The sequence below is a fragment of the Orbicella faveolata genome, unplaced genomic scaffold (assembly GCF_042242905.1).
Source record: "Orbicella faveolata isolate gen_17 unplaced genomic scaffold, um_ofav_v1 contig_4, whole genome shotgun sequence".
NCBI classification, from domain to species: domain Eukaryota; kingdom Metazoa; phylum Cnidaria; class Anthozoa; order Scleractinia; family Merulinidae; genus Orbicella; species Orbicella faveolata.
In genome coordinates this window covers 10,432,044-10,453,472 of record NW_028301569.1, presented here as the reverse complement: position 1 = coordinate 10,453,472, position 21,429 = coordinate 10,432,044, and the positions used below count along the sequence as shown (strand labels likewise).

Genomic DNA, 21,429 nt, shown 5'->3' with positions numbered 1-21,429 from the left:
AAGGCGAGTGGTTGTGGGAAAACCAAGCGAGTCACAGCAGAACCTCAAAAACCATCAGAACCAGAGAACCTCGAGAATCAGACTGACTACAGAACCAGAAAACCAGGGGCCGGAGACCCAGAGAAGTTAAGTGACCTTGTTGACAAATTTTGAAACGTGCATCTCTCCATTTGTCTGTCCTTTGAACGCCGCGTAACTTGCTCTCAGGTTAGGTTTAGAGCAATGGGCGTGGCCAGGATTTTTCAAAGAGGGTCACACCGTGTCAGCAGATTGTCACGTCGTTTTCGCCACCTGTTATAGGTTAATTGCCTAAAAAAAAGGTTTACAAAGGGGGGGGGGGGGGGTCACGGGCCCCATTAGCCACCAGCCACGCCCCTGAGAGCTAATGGCTCCTGGATCGAACTCTAGCATCGGCTGTACCTCGGTGTAAAAATCTCACAAACGACGTCACCTTTACACCTCAATAAAAAATGTAAATAGAAACAATCTCCTAACTTTCGCGATTCTTGCAGTTCTTGTGGATCTCTGGTTCTCGTCAGGGTTCTCTGGTTCTCGTAGTTCCCCTGTACGTAGATGTAGAGATGCTGCTCTGTTTTATGAGTAATAAACACAGCGAATTGCATAACATATGTGAAAAACAACCCCCCCCCCCAAAAAAAAACCCCGAAATTTGGAGAGATGTTTTGTTGTGCGACTAGAAATTTGAAGCCTGACAGAAAATGTCCGTGCGCGTGTTATGTGGCCTAAGTAACCCCCGTAGGTCGATATCACCAAAACGTTGATCTCCTGTAGGTAAACATTGCTGAGTAATAACTATTTTTGAAAAAGCAAAAGCAGCCAGTTGCATAATGTTTCTAATCCTGGTAAAATTCATTTTCGTCGCGGTGGCTTTGTCCGAGGTACCTGTATCCCAGTTTTGTTAGCAAGTTGGTTTACAGCTAATGCAGACGAAGATACTTATGACCAAAATGATCAAACTATGCCGACTCTCTATCTGAGTATACCCTAATTAGGATAAAACGGCTAAAAAGCTAAACCTTATGACAGGCGCAAAGCGCTCACTCGTTGCTTTGTGACATCACACTGGTAGCGACGAGTCGGTCAAAACAATAGTGTCAACCCCGCCTAGCGCCTTCCTTCCGGGAATGCTCTTATTCCCAAGCTAGGACTATTATACAGACCGCAGTAATCCATGATTACTTCCTTCCGGTGGAACTGTGAAATTGCTGTAACTTAATTGCCAAATTTGGAAATGCATGTACTTTCTCGCGAGAATGTTAAAAACTAAAATGTTATTCTCGTTCCTCTATTGACTCTCTATTTTCTGCTCAATGTCCTCCTTCCCGTCAGACCCCGCGAGCGCTTTACCCGTTCCCAGCTCTTACTCATGATATGGAACCCGAGTCATTCCAACTGAGAAGGAATGAAATTAACAAGTTGTCGTTTTGTCTTCATAATACAGATAGTAAATAGAATTCTAATGGGTAGTGAAGGTAAGAATGACAATTCTCTTTGTAACTACAATTGTTCTATCAAGATGAAGAGAATTTTCTGGGGGCGAGAGTTTCTATTTTTGCTCGCACAAGTTTTCAGATCAAAACTTTGCAAACACAAGACAGTGCAAATCCCTAAGCCTGGCTAGAAAGTTCTAAATCGAGACCTTTACAAGCAGCGTCCTTACACAGCAAAGAATTTTAGATTCCAGCTTTACTTTCAAACCAAGACCTTGAATATTTCATTTTGGAAAACCGTTGGGAATATCTTTTTCGATCGAGGTGTCAGTGCTACGAAATGAAATTGATTATGCAACTTTAGCTAAACGACTGTTTACATTTATAATGTACATTGCATAAACTTAGTATCCGTTCGCTTTTTTTTAATATATCAGGATTGTAAACATTTGAAAATTTGAAAGACCTTTGTTGTTAAATATAAGTGTAATTTTAGCGTGTAGCACCAGATTGACACGATGATAAATTAATTTGTTTTGTCTAAAAAACATTAAATGCGAAACACAGTTTGAAATTTTAGGTGAACAATCATTGGCCTGTTCACGATGTTTCTTTTGATCTGAGCTTAATTACCAGACAATCTGCCCTGTTGGGGATAACTTTTATTAATGACGTCACAACTTATTTCCTGAAAAGTATAACTCTCTCCAAGCCATATACGTAAAGAGTGTTCGGGAAAAGTTTCGTTGCAGGCATGTGGAAAGTTTTACCACCTAAAGGTTCTGACCAGCAATTCCCTGTGAAATTTTCACGTAAAGGTACTGTACATAACGTAAACATGCCACAGACCATTTCACATTTGCGGTCAAAACGATTGATTTCTTTCTTTGGGAAGCAGGAATTATTTTCAAGCTGAGAGTGCCGGTTAAACTCAATTCGCTCACAAATGTCCATTTGTGTGAACGTTACAGACATTTTTAACGTTAAAACTGTAGCATGAATTTTAAACGTTGAATGTTTATCGAAGTAAATTAATGATGTTTTACGAGGAAAGAAATCCAAAATTTTCTTTGGTCATATATTTAAGTTTTCGGCCGGTCTATTGATTAAGATTTCCTGTCTGCCACAAATTCTTTCGGTCTGTTCTCGTTTTCAAGCTGAACGATCACGTAAAAACATGATCAAAATGGCTGTGAATCAACAAGAGATTTTGCTGAGTGAATTAAGAGCTATTTTTGATAACTTTTATAACAAAAATTGATATAAATAAGAGAACAGATACAGAAAAAAGCTGACCTCATTACAATATTTCAACTTTGTTTTCAGTGATGCATATCATTATCTTGCATATTGTTGCTCAGTGCCTCTAAAAATAAACAGCCCTCTCAAAATTGTGTCATCAGCTGACAGTTTTGCTGCATACTGTCTATTACTTGCCATTTAGTTCACCTGGTCTCCAGGCTGGGCAGCCTTTAAGATCTCCAGGGAAGTCATCTTGAATGGAACCTCAGATCAGCTTGTTGTCAACTGCTCCTCATAATAAAAATTGTTGGTGCCCTCCACTGGAAAGCCAGCCAGAGTTAAAATGTATATGGCTTAATATCCTGTGAGAAAAAGTGTCTGATATGCTTACATAACAACTACTGTAGCCAGAGCACTTGTCACTAGACAATGAAAACCATTTAATATGTTTACGTAGTAGATGGTGCATTATCTTACAATATAATACTACATCTGTGTTGATTGAACCTGTAGAGCTTTTATTATGCCTACTGCCTTTTAAAGTTCAAAGCTGTTACAGTTCTTTCCTAGTGCAATGTGTTTCTTTTCTCAGTTTCTTGTCTTGATCAAACTTGCTCATTGCTCAAAGAACAATTAGCTCCTAGAAAGATTATTATTATTCTCATTAATATTTTACAGCCCTTACATGAACTGGGGTAAATATTTCAGAGTGAATATTTATTTACATATTTATAATCTTTTGCTTTAATTTCCACTTTATCTTGACTAGCAACCAAAGCTGCTGAGCAAGAGCCCTACAAGGTTCAGTTTAGTGAGAAAGAACTTAGAGAGAAACTTACTCTGCAGGAATATCATGTGACACAGGAGAGGGGTACAGAGAGGTCAGTGGCAATGATATATTAAATAAAACTGTAGTCTGGTCGTACATGTAATACTGACAGGATAAATAAATTTTTACTGCATCTGAAATGTTCCCAAAAAGGAGAAATACTTAAAGCACTTGAATTGAAATTGTGAGAAAGATCATTCTTGACTTATAATGTTAATGAACATTTACTTCTATCAGAGAACACTTGGGAAGCTAAGTCTCAGACATAAATTGTTAACATCGGGTAAATTAAGATTCAGACAAGCTGGAAATGCCAGGGGCTACCAACTTCTTGTCTGGGTCCTCCTACCATCCTTAATTAGTAGGACTGCCTTGGGGGTACTCCTTTATATGGGCTATATTGGTATGTGTGGCCCCAAAGGGACATGCAATGGTGTTTCATTTGAGTCATAAATAGGGTATTGATTTTGGCCATTTTGATCTTCAATAGGGTATGGTTTTTGCACTCTAGTCTTAAATTGGGTATGTTTTTTTTAGAAGAAGCTACCGTTTCATCATTATTGATGAGACCATCAACAATAGCCCTTCTTAAATTATGTTGACGGCAAATGTGCCAGCCACAACGTTCATAAATAGGGTATCAGATTTTTGGTTGAGTCATAAATAGGGTAAGTGGGCTGCATACCCCCACCCAATTTTTCTGGGAGTACCCCTGGGGTAGGACCCCAATTAAACTTGCTGAAAATCCTTGAGACTTAAAGGGCTCAGTCACGGTATTTTGAGTTATTTTGACCACATACAAAATTATCTTTAAATGGTAGGAAAACTGAAAATAACAGTTTAATAAGATAGAAAAACACCAATGAGATAATGATAAACCATAAAGGAACGAGGATGGCTAAGGATGGAGAAGATTAACACGGATTACAAATGATTGAAAAGGCATTGTGTTGTTGGCAAAGCTATTATTTTGTGGAAGACACCTTATTGTTATAGTGCTGCTCTCCAATCAGGTGTATAAATGTGTATCAGCAAATGTTACTCAGGTTCACCTGTGAGGGACTAGCATCCTATCCAGGTGGGAGTAGCAATACACCTAACAGCCTCTACATGGAAAGCCCGAAAGCACTAAGAATTATGAGCCAGAAGGGTTAAAAATGCTTCACTCACCACTTCCTTTATAGAGCATTTACTGGTGAACTCTGGGATAACAAGGAACCCGGTGTGTACAGATGCATTGTTTGCGGAAAGAAACTTTTCCTGTCTGACACCAAGTTTGAATCCGGCTCTGGTTGGCCGTCATTTTGGGAAACGGCTGAAGATGGAAGTGTGAGGAAAATTACGGATACTTCACATGGAATGACAAGAGTTGAAGTAACATGTGCTGATGTGAGTTTTAGTCAAGCCACATGACATTATATTGTACCTTCAGTTGATGCAACAGGTAACTGTGGAGGTGTGGTGGCCTCGTGGTTAGTGCACCCATTTCCGGATTGAGTGGTCCGGGTTCCAGCCCTCGCCTGGCTGGCCAGATATTGTGTTGTGTTCTTGGGCAAGATACTTTATTCTCACAGTGCCTCTCTCCACCCAGGTGTATAAATAGGTACCCGCAAATTTAATGCTGGGGGTAACCCTGCAAAGGACTAGCATCCCATCCAGGGGGGAGAAGAAATACTCCTGGTTGCTAGCTTCATGCTACAGAAACCAGAGATAAGCGCCAGCCTGATGGGCCACTTGGCTCGCATGTAGACTTTACCTTTATCTTGGTGTAATGTAAACTTAACATGCTCATTCATGTTTGTATAGTACAGGTAATGTGAGTGAAACTTGAGGGTTTTCATTGCACACTACAAATGATATCTGACAATTCTCTCATAATTGCACAAGCCTTTAGGTGAGTGCCATTTGTTAATGACAGAATTTTCAAATATCATGAGTAGTGTAAAAATTATCTTTTACTGCCTTTTAAGAGCTTTCATACATTAACCCATTTAATGATTGTGACTTAGAATTTATGAATGCTCACACAGTAATTTGCATTGCAGTGCAAATGAAAAGTTGAGGATAAGTTGGCCTGCTCTCAGCCAATCACAATGAAGTAATTTTCTCAGTCACATCTACATTCATTAAAAACATAAATCATGGCACGTGTCTTGTCTCTGTTACAGTGTGGAGCACATTTAGGACATGTGTTTGATGATGGCCCCAGACCAACAGGCCAGCGTTACTGCATGAATTCAGCATCACTTAAGTTTGACCCTTCAAAAGGTAACTAAGCCATTGATATACCTGGCCCAGGTTGTTCAAAAGGTGGGTAATGCTATCCACTGTATAAATCACTATTTGCCCCAGCGGATAGCGTGGTTTGTTCTGTTATCACTTATCCAGTGGATCGTGCACATGATTTATCCAGTGGATTAACCAGCCTTCAAACAACTGGGGCCTGGAAAACAAAGAAATGTCCATTCACCAAAATCTGGCCAGCTTGTTTTGGGCCAACATTTGGTGGCTATTATGATGAGTTGGTTGTAAACTGACCAGGTTCTAGTTGTATTAAATTTTTGTCTTTAGTTATGTATTTATTTATTAAAACTGTTGTTCAACTACAGGTCTATGAAAAGAATATTCCCTTGTTTTGTTCTGAGTTACCAAAGCTTACCCACACCCACCGGTCCTTGTGGGAGGCATGGTGCCCTCATGGTTAGTGCGCTCATTTCTGGATTGAGTGGTCTGGGTTCAAGCCCTGGCCAAGGACATTGCGTTGTTTCCTTGGGCAAGACACTTAACTCTCACAGTGCCTGTCTCCAACCAGGAGTATAAATGGGTACTGATGAACTTAATGCTGGGGGTAACCCTGCAATGGACTAGCATCCCATCCAGGGGAGAGTAGAAATACTCCTAGTCACTTCATGCTATGGAAACCAGGATAAACTCTGGCCTGATGGGCCACTTGGCTTGTATGCAGACTTAACTTACCCACACCCACATACAGATCGGGAGACCTCGCCCAATTTGCAGCATACATAATCCTCAACATTTTTGACAAATATGCTAAGTCAGAAATGGCATAGAAATGGAGAGCGAATAATCTAATCTGTTTTAATTTGTATAAATCTACTTGTTTAGCAATTCAAAACTTTATCTAATGCAAAGAAGTGGCAGCCAATTTGTTAACAAGCGCATAATGCTAGGCTACTCACTATCTGCAACAGAATATAGTGGGTAGCGTAGCCAATCAGAGAATGGCATTTGCAATTGAACACTATTAGATTTATATTTAAACAAATTAAAGGCTCATTAAGCTGTTTTGTCATAGGATTTATCCACTGCTCAGTTCCCATATGCAGTGTTAGAAATTAGCACTTGCCCCCTCGCCTATGCAAGTGTGACAAGCATTGGGCGAGTACGATTTTCATTTTCGAGAAATTATTTAGGTATACATATTGATGGCACTCCTTTTTATTTTCCATTTTGACAAGAATATCTCAAAACGAAAACTTACCTCAGTACTTTTTTTATCTTTCAAGATGCCCAAATAATTTGCCAGTAATAAAAAACATAGTGTTTCATTAACTAAGATAGATACAGCTTACTCCAGTGATAATTTACACTAACGGTTACACGTCTATGAAGGGATATATACTGCTGGTCTCTAGTTGAACCGACAGTAATTAGGGCATGAAGATTTGCTTGTTAAGAAATAAATTTCACACAAATTTCTCTTGAAAATAATAGAAACTGCTTTTGAAAATTAAGGAAAAACATCAGTCTTCCACGTGCTGACAAGTTGTTTACTCCAATGTCTTGATTCTATGGATATGTGGGAATTCGGTAGTGTCAGCTCTTCGTTTAGCTATTTTTCAGTTAAAACTATAGATATGTGAAAATATTTCCAAAGAGTGTCAAAAGTTGATGATAAATTGGGATAATACGGTAAAATTGGTTCATGGGGGCATCTTTCTGGGTGTGTGAAAATTACACCTGGCCAGTGGATTTTGAGGATCACTTGGCTAAATGGCAAGTGCTGTCAAAATTTAATTTCCAACACTGCATAATTATATGACCTTTCATTTTTGCTGATTTACAATTAAATTAATGAGCTCACAGAATGCTTGCGTGACCTGTGGGTTGAGGAAATAAGTCCTTTAGTTAAATTCCATTGATTCTAGACTGGAGATTAGAAGGATGTAGAAACAATTGGATACCAGATGTTAAAACATGAAAATGATTTCCCACATCTGATATGTGAAAAAAAAGATTCTAAAGTTAAGTTCACTGTTGAAAGATTAATTGAGTTTATTTGACAGAAAGTTTATTTAATTAGCTAACATATGAGCCAGTGATTAAGCTGATGACAGAGCTTGCTTCCAGTAATCCTTGTAAAGAAAGCACCATCTTTTGATCTTGTAAAAAGTGATTCAAATACTGTATTTTGTTGATTAGGAGTCCAGCCTTGAATTGGCACCCTTAAAAAGCTCTTACTTTAAACAGTTGAATATGAAATAACCTCTCCCTCCCTCTGTAAAGCAATTTTAATTTAACAAATGTATCTATGAATTGAGAGAACTTACAATAGAGACTTCACTTCTGGTGCTGTCAACATGATATAATCATGGTTTAATCATCGAATTCAACAAGAGAAAATGTGAGCATTTACTTGAGGGAAAAGGGTAAAAATGACTTGTTTTTCACATTGCTTCTAATGTGGCTAATAGACTAATTAAAGTTTAACCTCCTGTAAGTAAGTAGACACCCCTTGCCAGGGATCAGAAAAAGTGTTGGCACAGGAAAAATGTCCACACACGGGAGGTTTAAAATGAAGTGCCTGTATATTGCTGGGAAAATATAATAACCAAGGGTCTCGGTTTGGGAGGTGTCTGCTTAGTACATGAAGCGTCAATTGGCAGCATTTTGACTGCATAATTATAGCATGACTTAGACCTTTGTTTGACTCTGTTTTTTATTATTTTTTTTCAGGTACTAAAAAAAGCAAGAAGAGTGAATTGTAGAAAAGCTGTCTCTAGAGACTGATAGTAAATTTGAAATCTTGATGACAGTCGACTCTGGTAACCTGCTTGGTGTCATGTGATTGTCATGCTTGAATTATTTAAAATTAGCTTGAAAAGTGAGCCCAGATTATTTTAGAAAAAAAATATTAAAGTGCAGTTTCCAGTGTTGCGGAATGTTGTTACTTTTATTTTGTCTAGTTCGTGAAAGTTCTGGATGGTATACATGTCTAGTTTAAGCTTCAACTAATGATTATCAGAAATGCCTAAAAAAGTGTTTTGGTTGTTTGTTTTAAATGTGTGCAGTTACAGTGTGCAGGTGCAGTAGCCTCGGACCTGGTTACTCTGCTTGACTGTGGATTGAGTGGTCCAGGTTTGAGTCCTGGCTGGGGACATTGTTTTGTGTTCTTGGGTAAGACTACACTTACAGTGCCCCTATGAGTCTCCATCCAGTATAAATTTAATGGGTACTGGCGACTTAAATGCTGGGGGGGGGGGGGGGGGGGAGAGGTTAACCCTACGATGGCCTAGCATCCCATCCAGGGGTAGAAATACTCCTAGTCACTTCATGCTACAGAAACCAGAGATACACACTGGCCTGATCGGGCACTGAGCTTGTATGCGGAATTAACCTTTGAGCAGTTACATCAAATATCCAAACCCACCCCTAGCCTGCAAACAGGTTCTCTAGTCTCATCTCCCTGTGGCCACTTTACCCTCCGCCATTTTCTTGTCAACCCTAACAGCTGCGGTCAGACCCTTCTAACCGGATCCAGTTCACAGGCTAACCCACCCCATCATGGCAGGTCATTTCTTCACAACAACAATTCCAAGATTTGGTCTTATCAGTTTCTGAACCACTCTCTCCCTCAAAAGAGAAACAACTGTGTAAAGAAACAAAACAAAGCAAAACAAAACAAAACAAAAACCAGACAACATAATTCTGTGAACAACAGTAAGTACTGTGTTTCCCATTATTGTGTGACGAATAATGATCTTAACACTTGGTTTGTCATGTTTCACGGAACTTGACAATGTCTCACAAACTGATGGCATACTTAGTGAACCTCATTTTATTTTGGTCATTTATAATAGTACAATAATGTTAAAACAAGAAACAACATCAATCAACAACGCTAAATGTGTTTTAAATCAAAGCAAGGAAAACTGTAACTTTAAAGGTTGACATTTACTAGGGGAAATGTTGCAAGGACGTGAAGTGGGACATGCTGCACAGCAGTGACAAGTTTCCCCCATGGGGCATGCCTGTTTTTGCAAAAAAAGTTCTGTTGTAGGACAAACGTTTGTCCCTGCTACATGTTGCATGAAATTCAGCTGGTTGAATTTGTGCATCAATGAAGAAGGGACAAAACCACCTCAATTTTCAATGTTGCATTGTGTACACTGCTCTTGCAAACTGTCCCCACAACAACAAAGAAATGAACCAACATCCACTTTGCGTGCACCAGCTTGAGTGTCCCCACCCAACCTACACCATTTACAAGGTTCTCTATCATTGGCCAAATAAAACAATAGATAAAGAACACAAACAATACCTCTAGCCCTAAGAACAAAAGAGGTGCAGATTTAAAACAAGAACAAGCAAATGAGTGAAAATAGGGGTTTTAAAGTGGTGCAGATCACCTGACTATCCCTGCAAAATGCATCCCATGAGTACACACAAAGAGGCATGTCCCCGCTTCACGTCCCCACAACATTTCCCGTAATGTGTGCTAACCTTAAAATAAGCATGGCTGTGTTACTCATTTTGACCATAATAAGGCCTACTAAACTTTTATGAAAAGTATGTATAGGAAACAACACAAAACAATTAAGACATAACTTTGGTAAACAAAGGAACAATGAAACAAACAACTGGAGAGAGTTCAAAGAACTAAACACAGAATAAAACGTTGATTTATCACATCCACTTCTTTTCAGTCAATGGAAGCAAATGGTGTACAGTCATGTATGCCAGGCTGAGAAGATGTACTGCTCCTTGATGCAAAAACTTGTATTATCAAGGAAAGGAAACTGGTTGATCATATTAGCCATGATTTCATTAGAACAAACCACACTTTACAGCATAATAAACAGTACCACATGAAAGTACGCAATAGCTTTCAGTTGAATGGTCACACACTAGGGTTTAATTTACAGACTTAGGCATTTCAATGTTAATACCCTGTTAGGCACATTGGTTAGTTGAGGTAAAGCATGTACAATGGTAGGCTCAATTACCAACCGCTGTTGTGGGAAATCAGCCTGTGCTCACTCCCTTCTTGGGGCGGAACGTAGACCCAAGAGAGCGCAGAAATCGAGCCTAGTAGAATGGGTTAGTTTCTGGAACAGGCAGCAATATAACAACAAGTACAGAAATAAGTATAATTAGCTGGTAGGCTGAGAATTATGTAGAATGTAAACAAGTCTTGAACTAAACCTATATTTCCCAAGAAGCTTGAAGAAAATTTATTTCAAGCAGTTCAGTATAATTATTATTGCTTCAAGACTCACCAGCCTTTTTCCTGGTTTAAAGCTCACTCACAAAACTACAATCCCGGACAAAAGTACTTGGGACAGTTGAGCTGGATCGCATATGCCCCATCCCCCATGATCAATGTTGGAAAATGTCGCATTGTTTTTCAACAAAAAGGAGAAAAATCACCTGATTATCAACATTGTAAGTGGGGGGGCTTTTTGTCTGGGATTGTAGTTCACTCAAGTAAGTTACTCAACAGATTGTTAGTAATTACTGACACTTATTGATAATTAATTAGTAATATTATTAGTTATTATTACTCAAATTTTTAAATTTTTAAAAGAATTCCAAGAAAAGTAATGCTAAGTTACAGCCAACATGCTAGTTACAGTGCCAATTGACTATCAATCTTCTAAACTCTTCTCCAGAGAAATGTAACAAAACTGTCATTTTAACTATGCATAAAAGCACAACCAAAACAATGATCAATGACAACAAGAATTGTTCCATGTGAACAATTTCCTGGCATGTTTATCACAAAAGAATTCCTCAAAGTTATTACCTTTGGTGAGAGTTCAATTTAACTATAACAGATTTACCAAGATACCAACATACGTTTCCCAACATTACTACCAACATAAGTTCAATTTCCAATAATAATTCATTAAGTCACTAAATTTTAAACACTAACCTTAAGGTGTCCTTGAATAATATAAAGATCCCTTTGAATCTACACAAAATTGATACTAAAACATTCATTGAAGAGTTCGGTTTGTCTTTGTGGCAACATGCAATTCCACTTAAAACCACAGACAAGGCCATGCTCTTTCTGGTTTTCTCTTTTTAACTTCTCCAATGTGACCTGGAGCTAAGTATGACATGTTAATTTGAACAATGTTGTAGTCATCTGAAGTCTTTTAGGAATGTGACTCGACCAACACTGATTATTGTCAAGACTAGTGTATATCGCGAGGGGACTCCCATATAAAAGGGGCAGGAGTGCTTTTTGCACCTTTTAGGGGTAAAAACGTGGGGTGCTTACCATTTACAAAAACCATCCGGTTGGAAATTTCAGGCATAAACATTAAACAATTAAATGCGACGTTGCGGGAGAGGGAATCGTTATAAAGTATGTCCACATCAGCTAGAGAGACTTAAAAGAGTAGAAAAATAGCATCACCTCAAATCACAGCCCATAATTTCTGAAGCTTCCCAAATGGAATGGCACAAACCATTTGACTTTCCAACTGGAATTTCCGGTTTTCCCATGTAAATGGTAAGTACCCGTGGTTTTGGTACCTCTTGAGATGTTCAGCCGTAAAAGGCCCACAGTGGGAGCTTTTGTGGCACCTTTTAGTTCCAAAAAAATATGACAGGATATATCTAACAATCAACATTACAAGTACAGGGGTTGTAGAAGGTATTTGAAGGAATTGTCTTCATTGCTTGTAGAAATTATGAAAGTGTCAGTTATTGTGTAGTTTTAGAATTGGTACCTCTTAAGGGTGAAAAGCTGTACACACAAAACAGGATCTTGGTACCACTTAGGGGTTCTTTGTAAAATTTCTAATGAGCACCACCGTCCTTTTTATGTAGGAGTCCCCCTGGATTTATATGTAACAAATCACCAAAAATAGAGTGACCTAACCCTTCTATTATTGACTAAAAATATTTCTATCTCATCTTGTCCTAGCAGGAGAACAAGTATCAACTAATTTTTATAGTAATTAGGACAACAGAATTTTTTTCCTAATTAAATCAGATCCTAAATTCTGATAACCTGATACTTTGAGGAAAAATTAGGTGCTGATCACTGCTGGTGCTGAAGACAATAAGGAACCTGATAAACAAGTTATTCTGGTTCTACAAGTTCATCATGATCAATAATATTATTATCACAATATGATAAATACACTGACCTATGTTTTAATACTAATTTCAACATTGAGAATTATTAGAAATTCCATGTATGAGTTAAAAGGCAAATTACACCTCTACAAATGTATGCATAGTGATAATACTAAATTCAAAATGTTTATATACACACAATACAATGGTAATATGCGACAAATAATTTTACTTCTAACAGCTTTATACTTTTAAATGGTATTGAAATTGTACCAACTTTGCTCAAATGTCAACTTGACAGCCAATATTATTAGGACAATGACGGATTCACAGAGAATCTATAAGATGTAGCAGACACCATAAAGATGTCAAGAATAATGTTATCTAAGCCATTAGCATAGCAATTACTAAGTGCGCATGTGAAATGTTCTCCAGTGAGCTTTGCTGCAATCTGTTATATTCTAAATTTACTCTATACATATATTAATAATTGTGTTACATTATAAACAGTGGTGCACAATTCGCAAAGATCTATTCCTAATGTATATATAATATTATATAATTATGTGTCACATTTTATAAGCAAACACGACCAATATACCATTCTCTACCAAACTTGTTCGATATCTTTCAATTCATTTTCCATCTCTCAATATAATACTTTGCATAGTAACCTCTCAATTCTGTCCATTACACTCTGCTTCATACTGCCAACCTTTGTAGAGTAGAAGTATGTTGTACAAGGGTATTTCAGTGTCTCAACGATGAGCTCAGTCTGCATCATCATTATTAAATAAATCGTCTGGTGGAACAACATCAGTTGCGATTGGTGCAGTTACTACTGGTGGTCTATCGTTTTGCAAAGTTGGATCTGCTGCCATGCCAACCATAGTGGGAAGCTCTAAAGTTGGGTTTGCCTGCAAGAGAAACCTTTAATTACTACTTATTAAGTAAAGGAGATGTTCATGGGTTGACATAATGGATTTTGTGGAGGATCTTATGTCAAAAAAGCACATGGCCTGAGAGCAAGCTGTCTTGACAATAGTAGCAGTTGGAGGAAAGGAGAACTTGCTAGGTTGTCCCAGAATTAACTCACTCCTTCCACAGCCCCTTCTCCATGAGAACGTGCTTGCAGACTAACAAACCTGTCCAAGCTAAAGCCCAGCTGGAGTGCTGGTGTTATGTTCTTAGGCAGGATTTTTGACCCTAAGTGATCTGTCGACCTTCATGCCACGCACTCTAATAAATATTTTCAAAGAAAGTGTGTCTTATCTACAATCGCAAATGAAAGAAGTTGGATTGCTTGCTAAAACATGATATAAAACAGGCACTTTACACCTAAACTTGGTCAATGTTGTATGAAATGGCTCTTGTAGCTTCCCCTACCACTTTCAAATTATGTGAAATACTCGATGGATAAGGATTATTTTTGTGATATGTTTGAGACCTCAACATCCCACTTTGCATTTACTTCTAAATTAGGACTCACATTTTTCCTAGGTCTTCCCCTGCTCCGTTTAGGTAGTGATGTATCTGGAGGAGGCTATAAATTAATTGAACAAAGAGACAAGTGTTATCACTGCTATTCATTATTGCTAAACGTTCAACCATCATGCAGACATTCTTTGCGGCATCCCTGCAATGGCAACAAAGATGACAGCAGAAACCCAGTTTATAACACACCAAGCTTTTTGGGAAAAATCTATAAGGGTGACAAGCTGCAAATGTTAAGCTGAATTGATCATGGAATGTTATGTTTAACATCAATTACGCAAATTGTGAGTCCAGGACTGCATTCAATGGGACTATATAAACATGTCCACTGCACTGGTTGGTCGATTAGTTTGTCAGGCAGTCGGTCAGTCAGTTAATCGGTCAGATGGTCCATTGATCAGTCACTTTACTTGACGGTTAATCATTCTAGCATGGAAATAACACTAACTGGTGTAAACTATCTCAATTACCCATTTTCGCGGTCTTCCTCTTGGTCTCTTTGGTCCCGTGGCAACTGGCTTGGGCTGATAATTAACCAAGAATATTGTTTTACACCACTTACAATTTCAAGAACTGAATTTTGTTTTTCCCCTTACTCATGCATGTTATTAGCATATCTTTTGTTATTATTTACATAGCAAATCAATGATGATGATGATGATGATGATGATACAGACACCTCATTCCATGCAGTTATTTGGGTCCCAAGTGACCGAGATTCCTGCTGCTGCTACCTCAGTAATACAAATAACTTGTCTAGAGGAAGCTCCCCTGCCCTATTGAGGCGCCATGTTCACTTGTGCCCCCCGTCCACTCCCTCCCAGTCTCTCTTTTTGAGCACCAAATGAAAATATATTTGCCGTGTAAATTCATGGCAAATATATATGGTGTGAGTTGGTTTGCTGATTGAACCACTGAATTCTGTGCTGAAAGTAACATTACTAGAAATGTATGGCAAATCATTATTGTATGTAGCAAGAATGATGTTATCAAGAGTATTGGGTATATTCTGGAAAGACACATTGGCACTGTGTGTGTTAACTAAAGCCAGTTAAGTGCATTTTGTAGATGACAAAAATGTAATCTATCAATTTTGACAGGGTAGGCCGGTCATAAAAACAAGACAAAAAGCTTTTAATAATGTTACGAATTTTAATATGGGAATTGTTCTGTGAGTTATTAATGTTAATTATGGCAACCAGCAAGGCCACTTAATTACAAGGTAGAAGAAGTATTTATATATTCATATTCCATTTACATTTAACCTTCAGTCATAAAACTATCACACAATTGGGATCTTTTGAAATCTCAGAAAACTCAAAATTAAAAATTTCATTTTAACAAAGATTAGGTGACAATGAAGAGTTAAAAATCAATCATATCTGAGAACTGTGGTGAAAAGAAGGGAGAAAGTGAAGAAAAAAGTGGGATCTACAATTCCATTAATTTCTTTCAAAAATTAAAGGTTAGATGTTACAATTGTACAGCCTATGCCTTCTTTGTTACAAAATGTTTACCCTAGGTTATTGTCAGCTATTCCAGAGGTAATCAATGTAACAACAGATCCGACGACTCCCTGGTCAGACAATAAGTTCATGATTACAACCCAAGTTGCATGTGGCATTCAGATTTAATTTACTTCACTTTCTGAGTGAAGGCTGAAACAGCTGTTAAGAAGCAGCAAATTAATTCAGCGGGTATGTACTGCTGTGAGAAAGAGCAGATACTAGGAGACCAAGGATAAAACAAATACATCTTAGTTACCTATTTTGTCACAATACAATGTAGAGGAGGCAGTCCTATTGAAGATAAAAAGCATTGAAAGCCCTCTATATCTTGTTCAAGCCACTTTGTGAATTGAGGAAGTCTTAAGCTTGGGATACATGTTTGATTGTTGTACAATTTCTTTCAAATTTGGTAGGGCCCCACAACTATCCCCTAGTGAATAATTTTCATAATTGTCATAATCTGTCCAGTCTGCTTGTCATTGTATTGTTCTAAAGAGAATCAGGCATTGATCACTCTTGAGCCTTGAGGGAAAGGGACCACACTGCTTGATCAAAACCTAATATCTCCATATTTAGGAAGCTTATGAACATTTTTGTCTAGTTTTGACATGCATTAAACTTATTCTGAAAATTTCGAATGAAAATGTCTTTGATGTTCTAAATTAATTCCTTAAGTATTGTCTTTGGTATTACATAGAGACGAACCGTCTCCCATTGGTGTACGAAAAAGCAGAAGCAGAAACAAAGGAATCAGCATCCGTCATTAGCCATCGAACACAACATCTTAAGAAATCTCTTAGCTTTTAATCCTTTAATGACGTTTTGTTCATCTTTTTTCCACGAGAGCTGCAGCTTTTTATTGTGTCATTGTTCCAAAGAGACTTACGAAATTTCATAGATTTCAACAATCAAAATAGCGTTATTAAATATGTTGAACATGTGGTGGCATATTTAAAATTACTTATGTACAATAACGAATTCGAAATAAGCCTTACTCTCAGGGTTAAGGAGATTCTATTAATGACAACAATTTCTTAAATGTGTCTAGTTTTTTTTTTGGTGAATTTCGCAACCTTCGTTCGCAAAGAAAATAAACAACAAAGTGAAGATATTGCAAAGATTTGGCCCTGTAAATCTTTAATAATCAATTTATTACGATAAAATAACGGAAATTTTACAGAAGTTGTCAAGTCGGTTTTTATAAGTTTTACCTTGGCGAAGAAGCATTTGCTCGCTAATTAAAAGGAAATTTACTCTCCACAGTTGAGTTTCTAATATGGTGTGATTATTGCCTGACAAACAGAACTGCATAAAGAAGGGAAGTAAATTAAAAAAAGAAAAATATATACATATATATTCATGTATTTCATGTATATTTAGAAACAATCTTATCTTATAGCAGCTGTCCAGTGTCAGAAACTAACATTGTTGATAATTTTAAAAGGAAGTCAATCGGGCAGAACTTTCTTTAAAAGTGTCACCTGCAGAAAATAACTCGACTGTGGGATTATTAAATGATTAGGAGATATCAAGGAATTGTTTTCAAATTTGTTCCATTAGCATAATCAAGGTAGGCGGCCGGCCGGGCAGAGCGCCTGAGATAGCATCTACACTTTGACTCACTTTCAATATGTCTTCCACGGAAGCGAAGGCGGTAAAATATAAAAAATAAAACATTTGTCTCGCGGTCAATACGTTGTATTGGAGACGACTTGTAGCAAAATAACAGCAGGAGAGAGAAGACGCGTTTTTTAAGTGTTTCTTTGCACGGTTTTGTTTTGGTAACGTTTTTTATCCAGCTTAACAAAGGAACACGATCGAAGTTCACCATTGCGGTTTCCGGCCTCTTTCAAATTGATGGTGTTGTACCTTTTCCTTGCCTATTAAAACTTCGATTGCTTTATCCAAAATGAAGAAAACTTGTAACGTTATTATCAATGTTTCTGTACGTGCTCAAAAAAAAAAAACACTGAAAAAAACGTATGAAGCACGTTTAATCCTCGATAAAGCACAGGAGAACACCGCATCGAAAACACGTGGTCCGACGAAGCGCTATTGACATAGCCCCGAAAAAATGTCCTGAAGAAGTAGTTATTTAAAACACATAAAAACATTTCAACGAGGGGGCAGGGCGATTCATCCACGAGTTTCGCAAACATCTATGCGAAGGTCACCGAACACAATTTCATTCAATGACCGCTCGTTCGGTGGTACAATGTTTGCATTTCACAAGACAATCCCACGTGAAAAATTATCGTACAATGGACATTATGATTTGTCATCGCTAAACGAAATTCATTTGGCTCCGGTATTAAGCCAGGAAGTATTAGCCCACTACAACATCCGTGGAGGATTTCAATTTTCTGCTCGCACTAACGGATCGCTTTTCAGAGGCGTTCAAACTCCACTTTGCTATCGCGATCGCTACCGATTCAAATTTTCGACGATAACTTTTTCGAGGCTAATTGGGCAACTAGCCAAGATTTATCCCTCAATATCACAACTGTGTACTTTTCATAGGAGCTGTGTTTTCCGATTAAAGCTATTACACACATTGTGCAGATGCGACACAAAGAGCCTACACAAAACCACGCACGTGTATGGCCTTTATTACCATGTCATTCAAGTCGCGATATGTTTCTACACCGCGCGAATTTTTTTCCCGCGAAAACAACGGACACAACACGTGCTGTATTGCGCGTAGATCACGCATGCGTCGTGCGTAAACTCACGTGATTTTTAAGTGATTTATGGGTGTACTGCACGAAACTATGCAGAGAATTTCACGCTTCGTGAGACAAACGTTCGCGAAAAGTTTTCCAAACGGGTTTTAAATACCGGAAGTCGAATAGAAGAATGGTAAATTGTCGATAACATTACAGGCAAAGCCGCTAAGATTCCACTCGGAGGCTTTTCACAAAGCGCGAAGTTTTCGTGTCGTTAAGCGCGCGCAACAGCTCTCCTGCTCAGCACGCATAACTAAGTTATTATGCGCCAAAGTTGTAAACATTGATAGCACAAAGAGACTGGCACTTGGGTCTTTTCTGCATTATTAACCACAAAACAAAACGCGTCCGCACTGTTCAAGTACGATGTTACATTTTCTTGGCCGTACCCCAGAAAAGAGAGAGGGACAGAGAGCAAAAAAACCCCACACAATCCCAATGGTTGGAAAATTCGACAACTGTTGAGAGCAAAGAGTTGCTTACATCCAGCGTGATTACTGATCGCGGAGTTACAGAGTAATACATAGTACAAGAAGCAACAAGTTAGGCCAAAAATATCGACAACAAAGCCATGCATTTTACAGATGCTGTATCAATACAATGGCCCGTGTAGCACGCCACTCTATCACTGATGATAACTCAGCGCAGTACATGAGCGCGCGCTAAGGGGAGGCCTTAATTCTGACAAGCTTCGTACCTTAGGGTTTTTATTCTTGGATCCTTTTGGCCTTCCTCGTGGTCGTTTTATAACGGGTGCTCCGTCATCTTGAGGCTTCTGTGGCGAGAAAGTTAACAAACATTGATGATCGATATTAAGCTGAGCTAAATTTAGTCCTCAAGCGAATGACCTCATATTCCTGCATGTGACCCTTCAGTGCCAACTTCGCGACGACGCTAGCAATGAAATTTATCCGTAACAAGTTACATTCACAACACACACAGTTGTACCTCGGGAAAGTTTTTTCTCGGCCGTCCTCTCTTGCCTTTCCTGGGCACTTCCGTTGACAAGAGCTTTTCATCTCGAGCGAGTTCGTTCACGGTTTCCTGTGTTGTTTCCGTTGCAGCGTTTGCAACGCTCTCTTCTTGTGGCGCCACCGTGCTAGGATCACTCATTGTGCGGACTGTGCGCGCACCAGAAAATTATTTTCAGTGCCGTGCGCGCGACGCGTAAATGAAATCCTTGACCGTGCGCTTCGAATTTTCAGGACCGCGCCTTATGATTTTGTAATCGCTTTGGAATTTTTTTCCGAGTTCGCCGATCAAGCGAGGAGCGTGGGAGGTTTGTGTTCCTCTTCCACCCCCCCACTCGCAATGATACGCATTTGAAGCGCTGTTCCAAGTTTACACTCTTCTTGTCTACTACACAAATCATTGGCAAATCTACTATCGTGTAGCTCTGCGCTAATTGACTAATACAACTTAGAAGCGCCTCTGTGATTGGCTCTCGCGTGATCTATTGTCAGTCGGACCCGCGTAGTTTGTTTCGCAGAAGAGCCAAGACCACCCTTCTTCTTTTGAACATGCCGCTTGATTGACGGACGGTCCGAGCTGCCGGAAATGAAATCAAATGAAAAAATTCGCGACGTTGCTATATAGGCATTGTGCAAATGCATCTTATTTTGCGGTTGCTGTGTCCATTTTTTTCCCGGGAAATGTAAAATACTTTCGCGTGAGACGCGCTTCCCACGAAATCATTCTTTGATTCAAAGCGCACGCTTTCGTGGGTTTCCGTGCGTTAACGCGGATAATGCCGTGTTCAGCGAGAGGTCGGAAAAGACAACATCCCAAGCACTTCCTTTTGATTTCATTATCTCCAAACCTCAAAAGTCCTCGCAACTTCACGCCACATAGGTCTGTAGGTCGGTCGCATTTCGTCAGCTATCACAACAAACGGATTCATATCAGTTCTTACAGGAATTTTAAACTCGATCCCCTTAACTAAGTATTAGAGTCACTTGGATAAAACAACAACCATTTAACGATTTGTTTAGTGATAGCAGGTGACGGAAAGCGCAAGAATTTGCAAGAACTCCAGAAATGACTTCATCGGCTATTTATTACTCATGGACACTATGAAAGGGAAGATGACTGGATATTAATTAAGTAAACAGGATTTTGAAACGGCTTGGGTGTAGCACATAGCAAACTTGCAACAAAAAGCTTGGTTTCGAAATAAGTTATTGCAGATTTTCAATCAAGCAGCTCTTTCGCTTGCGAAATTGTATCGCTCCTCCATCATTTAACAATCACGGCTAAGCCTGTTTTTACAATTTTTCCTGACGAAATCGCAGCTTATCCAAAACGGGGTAGCGTCATGAGAGCTGGGCAAACTCTCAGTTCATTGCATGCAGAGCTAACTATAACACAACAAATTAACAACTTATAAGCAAACACACTTATACGGAAAATAATGCTGTTGACAGTCTGAAGCTGCAGGATTCGGAAGTAAGAACACCGCCGCTTTTCCGGAATCAACACAAAATCTTGAACCTTGTAACTTTTTTTTACAACTGAGCAAACCTCAGTAATGCATCCATTTTTTAGTTCGGTCGCGAGGCAGTAAATAATCTTTTCACCAGTGCCGAAAGCTTAAGATTTGTTTAAAGTGTCTCGCAAAGTTCAACCTCGATGACGTTTTTGCCTCCGATGCAAAATTCTTAGCGTTCTTAACCCGCAAATTTACGTACATCCCGAAACTCACTGCCCATATTAAGTAGCAAACAATGTTGGACTACTGCCAGTAGAGCGGAACATGTTTCATGTACATCTTTAGGACTGCCGAGTACTAAAAGATTGTAATTGTACCACTGTAAGCAAAACTACATTGCAGTGATACAAGTGGATTG

General features: G+C 38.7%; 2 protein-coding genes across 4 annotated transcripts; one reads left to right on the top strand and one right to left on the bottom strand.

Moving 5' to 3' along the window:
- The first annotated feature begins 1,361 nt into the window (after positions 1-1,361).
- Positions 1,362-8,701, top strand: LOC110066801 (uncharacterized). 2 transcript variants are annotated; one of them, XM_020774048.2, is made up of 5 exons: positions 1,362-1,493; positions 3,463-3,574; positions 4,707-4,911; positions 5,691-5,790; positions 8,500-8,701. In XM_020774048.2, exons 1-5 carry the CDS (start codon positions 1,424-1,426, stop codon positions 8,529-8,531), a joined length of 519 nt encoding a protein of 172 aa, XP_020629707.1. In that variant the 5' UTR covers positions 1,362-1,423; the 3' UTR covers positions 8,532-8,701. The 2 variants fall into 2 exon arrangements, with proteins under 2 accessions (XP_020629707.1, XP_020629708.1); XM_020774049.2 differs by lacking the exon at positions 1,362-1,493 and adding an exon at positions 2,134-2,269.
- An 885-nt stretch (positions 8,702-9,586) lies between these two features.
- On the bottom strand, positions 9,587-20,064 carry LOC110066807 (uncharacterized). Of its 2 annotated transcripts, none has more exons than XM_089276434.1 (5): positions 19,432-20,064; positions 19,281-19,358; positions 14,820-14,873; positions 14,345-14,398; positions 9,587-13,772 (listed from the first exon to the last, which is right to left on the bottom strand). In XM_089276434.1, exons 1-5 carry the CDS (start codon positions 19,600-19,602, stop codon positions 13,626-13,628), a joined length of 504 nt encoding a protein of 167 aa, XP_089132560.1. In that variant the 5' UTR covers positions 19,603-20,064; the 3' UTR covers positions 9,587-13,625. The 2 variants fall into 2 exon arrangements, with proteins under 2 accessions (XP_089132560.1, XP_020629714.1); XM_020774055.2 differs by having other exon boundaries at positions 19,532-20,001.
- Between the last annotated feature and the right edge of the window lie 1,365 nt (positions 20,065-21,429).